The 8,936-nt window shown below is 50.3% G+C and overlaps 1 protein-coding gene across 1 annotated transcript; it reads right to left on the bottom strand.

Annotated features, from left to right (window-relative positions):
* Window positions 1-1,378: 1,378 nt before the first annotated feature.
* LOC122429902 (HLA class II histocompatibility antigen, DM beta chain) lies at window positions 1,379-7,781 on the bottom strand. Its single transcript, XM_043450588.1, has 6 exons — window positions 7,494-7,781; window positions 6,387-6,668; window positions 4,263-4,547; window positions 2,746-2,862; window positions 2,309-2,344; window positions 1,379-1,959 (listed from the first exon to the last, which is right to left on the bottom strand). Exons 1-6 carry the CDS (start codon window positions 7,546-7,548, stop codon window positions 1,946-1,948), a joined length of 789 nt encoding a protein of 262 aa, XP_043306523.1. The 5' UTR covers window positions 7,549-7,781; the 3' UTR covers window positions 1,379-1,945.
* Window positions 7,782-8,936: the final 1,155 nt, after the last annotated feature.

Raw genomic sequence — 8,936 nt, forward strand, 5'->3', positions numbered from 1 at the left:
GTCCACAACTTTCTGTTAGGCTAAACTCCCCCAGTACTTGTTTTCATTTCTGGTTTCTTTCTAGAATCCAACTCTCATTCCAAAGACAATGCCACCTTAGTCCAGCAGGTGTCGCCCTTCACTGGAAATGAACAGCACCTCTCTCCAGTTCAGTCGCTCCAAGTCGCCTCCGACTTTGCAACCCCATGGACTGCAGCACGCCAGGCCTCTCTGTCCATCACCAACTCCCGGAATTTACCCAAACTCATGTCCACTGAGTCGGTGATGCCATCCAACCATCTCATCCTCTGTTGTCCCCTTCTCCTCCCGCCTTCAATCTTTCCCAGCATCAGGGTCATTTTCAAATGAGTCAGTCCTTTGCATCAGGTGGCCAAAGTATTGGAGTTTCAGCTTCAACGTCAGTCCTTCCAATGAACACTCAAGACATTTCCTTTAGGATGGACTGGATGGATCTCCTTGCAGTTTGGACTCTCAAGAGCCTTCTCCAACACCACAGTTCAAAAGCATCAATTCTTCGGCGCTCAGCTTTCTTTAAAGCACCTCTCTTGCCCCGTGTGAAATCCAGTCCCAAACGGTGGATGCCCCGTGGGCTCCAGGAGGAGGGCATGGAAGGGGGGCCCTGAAGAACGGTGTGTTCACCAGCAGGAAAGTCCTCAGAATACAGCAGCCTCGTTACTTCCAGCTCAGGCAGACTGACGTCCTGTAGCGAATTTGCTGTTCGATCTTGGCCAAGCTATTTAACCTCTCTGAACCTCACTTTCATCTTGGGACTCAGAGGCAGCCCACTTCCCCCTTACCGGGTGATTGTGGAGCGTGAATGAGATGCAGCATGAAGCACCTGGCCCAGTGCCTACCTCGTGACAAGCACTCAAGATGTGGTTGTGGAAGGAATAACGGCCCAGAATTCAGACCTGAACTTGAGCTCTGCCCCTTGAACCCTGACCACCTGAGGGTCTGTGTCAGAGTTGTGATGAAGATCAAGCGAAAGAGAGCAAGTAAAGCACCTGGTAGGAAGCCTGGCCCGGAAAGCAGAGTTTTGAACTTAGCTAATGGCTAAGTTCACGGCGGTGGGCTGGCCGGGCACCAGGTAATGTTCTTGGCCAATAACAAGTATGAACTCATTTAATCCTCATTAAGATCCCTTATGAGTTCAGAAAACTGTTAACCTCCTACTATCTCTGACTCTGTGACTCCCTCCCACCAAAGTTTAAAGTCTTCTTATGAATTATCCCTCAGAAAACAGCCCCCAGTTCGGTCGTGCCCGGATGGGAAAATGGGAGGAAACACTGACTCTTCTGCTCCAGGCGGAGCGACTCAAGCCCAGCCCCTGACTGCCCGCCGTCCCTCCCCAGGACCGCAGGAAAAAGCACGGAAAAAACAGGATTCCACCAGTTTATTCCTCAGAGGCAATCAACAGTGATTCATGCCCTCTGTGACACAGGGGGGCCCCCAAGAGGGTCTTTGACCTTCCTCCCCAGATGATATTCACCCCAGATATTTAGCCTTGGGCTCTGCCTATGGACAGCACCTTGGTTATGGAATATTCTTAGCAGGAGTGAGTTCCCCCAAGGTTCACATAGGGAAGTGAAATGAAGTGAAGTGAAAGTCGCTCAGTCGTGTCCAACTCTTTGTGACCCCATGGACGATACAGTCTATGGAATTCTCCAGGCCAGAATACTGGAGTGGGTAGCCTTTCCCTTCTCCAGGGAATCTTCCCAACCCAGGGATCAAACCCAGGTCTCCTGCATTGCAGGCGGATTCTTTACCAGCTGAGCCACAAGGGAAGCCCTCACATAGGGAAGACTGGGAAATTCAAAGACTTAAATAGAGAAACCATAGGGTCGAGAAGATGTGGAGGGCTGGAGGAGCTGGAGGGCCCCAGCAGTGTGCCAAGAGTTCGGATCTCCTTGTCACGTGGAGAGAAAGCTGTAGGGTTCTGCCTCTATCAATTGTGCTGACCTGCAGAAGAAATGAAAAGGAGATGATAAAGCTTCAAGCCAACTAGACCCCATCGTTCGTGCCTATAACCATCCATGCCAGAGCCCTTAACACAGTGATGTGGAAAATTCTAGATCACCAAGCACTGAGGAGCCACTTTCAGACACACTGTTGGGCAGAAGCAGAGGGGGAAGGTCCTCCTCCTTTCTGCTCCTGATCCCAACAGCAGCAGCTTCAGTCACTCCCTCAGCCTGATCCCAGTGGACGCACACCACCCCCGCCATCGGCACCCTTGGCTGAAGCCGGAGATAATTCCCTCTGTCTCCCCCTCCAAGGGACCAGGAGGCACACAGACCAACAGAGACATTACCTTCTGGATAATTGGACCCCGGGAGGAAAATGTAGCCTAGGAGAAGAAAATATTTGAGTTGAGGACAGTCTTTTTTTTTTGTTTTTAATATTTATTAGACTATTGTTGATTCACACTGTTGTTGCATTAGTTTCAGGTGTATAGCAAAGTGAATCAGTTATACATACACCTATACCCACGCTTGTCTTAGATTCTTTTCCCATCCAGGCCACTGCAGAGTACTGAGGAGTTTTCTGTGCTACACACCAGGTTGCTATTAGTGATCTGTTTTATCCATAGCAGTGCGTAGGTGTCAATTCCCATCTCTCAGTTGATCCCTCCCACCCAGGACAGGCGTGGTGGATGAACGTCTCCTCCACAGCCATGGGGGACGCCACGGGAGAACCAGTCACAAAGCGAGCAGAGGTTGGGACCGACGTTTCGGGAGGCTCACTCACCGGAGGAGGTGGCTCTCCACCAACCGCGCAGACCAAAAACGAAGACGATGAGGCCCAGGACGAGCGTTACCAGCGACAAGGAAACCTTCACCGTCTGCACAGGCGACAGCCCAGGAGCTGCGGAAACAGGGACTGAACTGCGGCCGATTCCCAGAGCTGGTCCCCGGAGCGCCTTCGCTGCCTGCGAACTCCGCCCAGAGGTTCAGAGGTCTGGAGCCCGGGGCTCACACAAATCCAGGCCCGAGCAAGTGGCCTTTCTTTCCTCAAAACCCCGTCCCATGGGTCTCTGTTCCTGTGGGTCCCCGAGGAACCCCTCTCCCCAGGTTTGTACCCCGGCTTCCAGATGCTAGGACGGTGGGGTCTCTCCAGACTTCCTGTTTTCTTGCTTCACCCCAAAGGCACCCTGACCAAAAATGAAGGGCCCCCCACGCCTCTCTCCACTTGCCTGTGGAGACAATACTTGCTCCCCTGACCACTTTATTTGAGCATTTTCCTATTAAATTCTTTCCACCTTTCCTAACTTTCTGCTGCTGCTGCTAAGTCACTTCAGTCGTGTCTGACTCTGTGTGACCCCATAGACGGCAGCCCACCAGGCTCCCCATCCCCTGGATTCCCCAGGCAAGAACACTGTAGTGGGTTGCTACTGCCTTCTCGGTAACTTTCTGTGGTTCCACGCTCTCCGAGGGCTTAGGTGTCTCTACCTGTTCACTTTCAGACTGGCCACGGGTCCTTCCAGAACCTGACTCTGCACCCCCTCCACAGCCTCCACTTCCTGGAGCTGGTCCTGGTCTGAATCCTGTCCCCCTCCCAAATTCCTTTAACTACTTCCAGTCCTGCGGTTCAAACAGCGATGCCTTGACGAGGTAGCCCCCAAGCGTGCACATCAAAGCATCTGTCAGCCTTGGCTTCCTCCCTCTGAGAGGGCAGCCCCCATCCAGTGAGGCAACTCCGAGAGGCTCCTCACTCTCCTGCGATCCTTGTTTCTCCAGTTCCCCTCCCTGACCTGACAACGGAACAGTGGAAATCTGAAGATCCTAGAATATTGCATCACCATTTGGGGTTCTGAAAATATGGTTACCAAATCGACATCCTCTTTTCAGGACAATCAGGCTCCCCTCCCACCTTGCAACAAGCGCAGAACACCAACCACAGCACCATAGCAACAGCAAGGATGATTAACTCTTTCTGTTCCAGTATCCCCTGGCCCCATCTCGGGTCGAGAACTCTCTAACAGTTCCTCCAGACTCACTCATTTTCAGCATCTCCCTCTCTTCCCTGTACCGTGGACCTCTCTACATCTTCTTCCCTCTGCCAAAGTATTGGTGTTCTTTTTACAACCACCCACTTGCAGTAGCTCTCTGCTTTTTCCGTTGTTGTCGGCCACGCTACGGCAGCACGTGGGGGTCAGACCTGGCCCCCCTGCAAGTGGAAGCGAAGAATCTTAGCCACTGGACTGCCAGGGAATTCCAGTAGCTCTCTGCTTTAACGCTAATTCCTCCCAGCTGCTACACACTTACTCCAGTCCTGAAGGATGAGTTCAGGAGCCCCCATGTGCTCGACCACGCACGTGTAGGTGTCCCCAAGAGAGGGGGTTGTGGCCAAATGGGAGACGGTCTGGTACGTCCAGTCTCCATTGGGCTGGACGATCTTGTGGGCCCTGCCGTGAGGGAGGACCTCCTGCTCATTCCTCCTCCATGTGATGATCACATCCGCTGGGTAGAAGCCCCACACGTAGCAGGCCAGCATCACAGACTCCCTCGTGTTAAAAGGAGTGGTTTTGGCTACCTGCACGGTCGGCGGTCCTGCACAGGAGGGAAAAACAGTCACGAAGGAGGGCCCCATCTTGGCTTTTCCTCCAACCTGGTTTCTTTCCTACTTCAGTGCTTCTTGGATTTTGCCAACCCACCCTCCCCGCCCTCACCCCAGGCCTCCACACATCCCTTTGAAAATGAGAAGTTGGAATATATTCCTCTGCACTCTCCTGTCTCCCACTCCATCCCTCCTCCTTCCTTTCTTGTTCCTCCAAAATCCTGTTTGATCCCCATAAGTAGAAGCTGGGGCTGAACTGCAAACTGTTTCAGAAGTCATTGTATTCATTGCAAGTACATAAAAGCAAACTGTCATCCAGACTTACAGGTGGGGTTGAGCAAAAGTACGAAAACACTGTTGTTCTCAAATTTCATTGAACAGAGTAACTCGGTAAAGAAAGTATTTTTTTCCTTGAAGCGTTTAAGGCATGTGTGCGTGCTCAGTCGTGTTTGACTCTTTGCAAGCTCATGGACTGCAGCCTGCCAGTTTCCTCTGTCCATGGGTTTTCCCAGGCAAGAATACTGGAGTGGGTTGCCATATCCTACACCAGGGGATCTTCCTGATCCAAGGATTGAACCCCTATCTCCTGAGTCTCCTGCACTGGCAGGCAGATTCTTTACCATTGTGCCATCTGGGAAGCCTGAATAGTTTAAGGGAGCAAGACTAATTCAGGACTAACTCTTAAATTTGGATGAGGGTGGACCCTATTCATCAGATCATTCATATTGCTATCTGTTAGTAATTTATTTTTCTAGGTGACCCTTCATCTTGCTTTGGTGTCTTTCAAATAAAATCCTCAATAAAAATCCAAGATATTGTGTTAAAATGCTGATTCCCTAGACTTCATCCCTGGATATTTTTATTCAACGGATCTGCAGTAGCTCTCAAGAACTTGCATTTTTATGTTTTTATTTTAAATGTATTTCTGTTTTTATTTTTGGCTGTGCCACACAGCTTTCGGGATCCTAGTTCCCTGACCAGGGATTGAACCCAGGCCCCCTGCAATGGAAGCAGAGATTCTTTACCACTGGACCACCAGGGAAGTCCCAGGACTTGCATTTTTAACAAGCACCTTCCCCCAGCAATTCTGAGAAATGATTTCTTGAGACACAATCCTTTTTAAGATAGAGAACTTCAAGTTTGGTTTTTTGTTTGTTTGTTTGTTTTTTTTTTTACCAATCTCAAGTTATTCTCTATGCAAGTGATTAGGGAGAGAGTTTGCTTCCCTTGTGGCTCAGCTGGAACAAAATGCGCCTCCAATGTGGGAGAGCTGGGTTCGACCCCTGGGTTGGGAAGATCCCCTGGAGAAGGGAAAGGCTACCCACTCCAGTATTCTGGCCTGGAGAATTCCATGGACTTTATAGTCCATGGGTCGCAAAGAGTTGGACACGACTGAGCAACTTTCACTTTCACTTTGCTTCAGAATCCCTTGGGAGGCTTTCCAAATTGTCCCATGCCTGGGCCCATCTTAGACCCGGGACACCAGAACCTGGGATACAGAGGCACAAGCATTTTAGGGAAAGCCATTCTGGTTATTCTGACAGTTCAACCCCTGGTTGAACTTGGATCTGTCTCCTGAGATGCCCTAAATCTAAGGAAAACATTCTTACTCTCCCAGCAGAAGCTCCTTGCCTGCTCAAATATCACCCACCCCCCACCATTTGCATTCCAACCCCACCTCTGTCAACCCCCTTGTTTCCCCCTCTTTCTACATTACAGGTCCTCCCACTTTTCTGCTTCTTTTCTGCCCACATCTCAAACCCCCTGTCGACGGAGGGAGTCTTCGCGGCCTCCCCTCTCCTCACCGCCCCTCTGCTCCCCTCTCTCCTTACGTGTCCTGTGGGTCAGAGAGCTCCAGAAGGGCTGGGTGTGCGCAGCACAGTTCTGCAGACCATTGGACAAGCGCTGGATCAGGGCATCGTTACTGTTGAGGAACTGTGAGAGGTACTTGGCCAAGCTGTTCAGCACCCCAAATTCACGAGGAACCATACTGGCCTGCAGGGGATCCCAGCAGGTCAGCAAATCCTTGTTGAAGGAGATGCAATATGAGAAGTCTTTTGGATTCCCATCATCATCCAACAGACAGGTGCTTTCCACGTGTGCCACAAAGCCACCTGCAGGAGCCAGAGAAAGGGGGGGCGGCTCAGAGTCCTCTGCAGGAGCCCAAGCCCCAGTTACACCCGGTGAGGAGGGTGCAGGTTTTCTGCCTGAGGCAGCATCTGCTCATGAACAGGAGTCTCTGCAAGTCCTGATTCAGGGACTAGGTGATCCTAACAGAGAAGTTCCTAGATCCTGTTTCCTCTTTACATATGACTCAGCATGGAGACACAAGTAATGCATGTTTAAACACAACAATTTACCCAGGAATAAGACCTTCAGTAAGACCAATGACCGAGTGAGAAAAGGGGTCAAAGGGAAGAGTCAGGCTTGTTCTGTGCTGGATACTTTATTAAATATCCATGCCACATGTGTATCTGGAGTACTCTCTGTGTGCCAGACACCACGCGAGGAACTGGGGATGCAGCAGTTATCAATAGGGCAGTTATCACCTTTGCCTACATTCCAACAAGAGATATCTGTTACACAAATAATTACACAGCTTAATTACATTAAATGTGCTACACAGATAAACAAGTTTCCACTGTGCAGCTCTGGCAGCTATAGTAATATCCTGGGATAAACCATAATGGAAAAAAGGATATAAAAAAGAACTATACATGTGTGTAACTGAGTCACTTTGCTCAGCAGAAATTAACACAATATTGTAAATCAACAATACTTCAATGTAAAAATATAAATTCAAAAAATTGCTACAAAGCTACAGTACAAAGTGCTGTGGGTATATATAATAGGGAGATGGACTGCTTTGGGGTATCCAAATCCAATAGCAAAACGGAACCCCCCAATCCAAAGGGAGCAGAGGAAGGGAGAGTCCTTACCTGCTCCGGTGCAGCCCAGGCTGAGGCCCAGCAGCAGCGGCAGGAGGACAGTCATGCTCTGCTCTGGGGAGACACGGGGAGTTCGGTCCCCTGGACCAGCTCCTCCAGGGGCCCTGGGTCTTCGTCTACCCCAGAAGTCCCAGCCTGGGTAGGGAGATCCTCCACACACTAAGTGGGAATGTGGTGTTGCCCACGCCCCTTGATGCTCTCTAAATGAGAGATTTGGGGCTACTAAGGCCCGAGATACTAAACCTGTTCCTTGCCAGATCAACTGAGCGTCCCAAACTGAGAATTGTCAGATTGCCTGGGTAGGCGGGGACAAGCATAGAGACAAATCGTTGAGCAGCTCAGCCCAGCATCATCAGTTACCAGGTAGATCTCATCCTGCCCTGGGCTTTTAGCAATTGGTCTCTTATTCTCCCACAGAACCAGTCTGTAGGTGGATCTCCCTCGGAGAAGGAAATGGCAACCCGCTCCAGTACTCTTGCCTGGAGAATCCCTTGGACAGAGGAGCGTGGTGAGCTACAGTCCATGGAGTTGCAGAGTCGGACACGACTGAGCGACTCACACACACACACACACAGTTGGATTTCCCTAGATTGGTGGAGAGAATAAACCCTGTATTCCCAGGATATATGCAGCCGAGACTGCCCACTGGTCTAACTGTTTTCTTTCAAGGTCTCCCCAGATACTGAGACAAGGTAACCTCTCTTGCTCCTTTAAGGGAAGTTACTGTGGAACTTAATCCTTGATTACATAACCTGTGGTCTGTCCTATTGCCCAGGAAACAGGTGGACAAGGGGCCCTTCTGGGGAATGCGGTAGAGACAGGGCTGCTAAGAGTGCAGTTGTCTGGCCTCAAAGCAAGATGGCAGAATAAGAGGCGCTGTTTGTAAGAGCTCAGGGCCAGAGTCCTGAACAATCCCTCCCTGGGCTCCCATTGCTTCTTCTGTTCCAGCCAGATGAGCTTCATTTTCCCCTTTCTGCTTTCTGGAGCCAGAACACCCTATCCTCCTATCCTTTGAACCATCTCAGGGCAGACTGCTGGGCAACCCCACTAATCTGCTTGATAAATATTTGGTCATGAGCCAGTGCCCAAAGCTCACTTGTCTCCCCCAAACTCAAAACTCCCCTGTGTGTTTCCCTGACAGGTCCCATCTGTCTTGGGGCAGGCCCTCCTCGCATTGTGAAGCCACTAGAAAAATGAGATAAAAGTTCCCCTGTTCTTCTTCCCCAGGAAAAGACAAACCACATAGCAGTTCATCCTCACCTGTGACTTATACAGCTGGTAGATTTTTTCATTACAAACGTAAAACCCTAAATTGACTTCCCTGTAGTCCCCACCAGGCTTTAAGGCTGCCTCTCCCCACCTTGGTTCCTGAAAGCTCTTAAACTTGACTTAATAGTGAGCTAAACAAAAGAGGATAAGGAGGGAACCCCTTAA

This window comes from Cervus canadensis, chromosome 28 (assembly GCF_019320065.1).
Source record: "Cervus canadensis isolate Bull #8, Minnesota chromosome 28, ASM1932006v1, whole genome shotgun sequence".
NCBI lineage: Eukaryota > Metazoa > Chordata > Mammalia > Artiodactyla > Cervidae > Cervus > Cervus canadensis.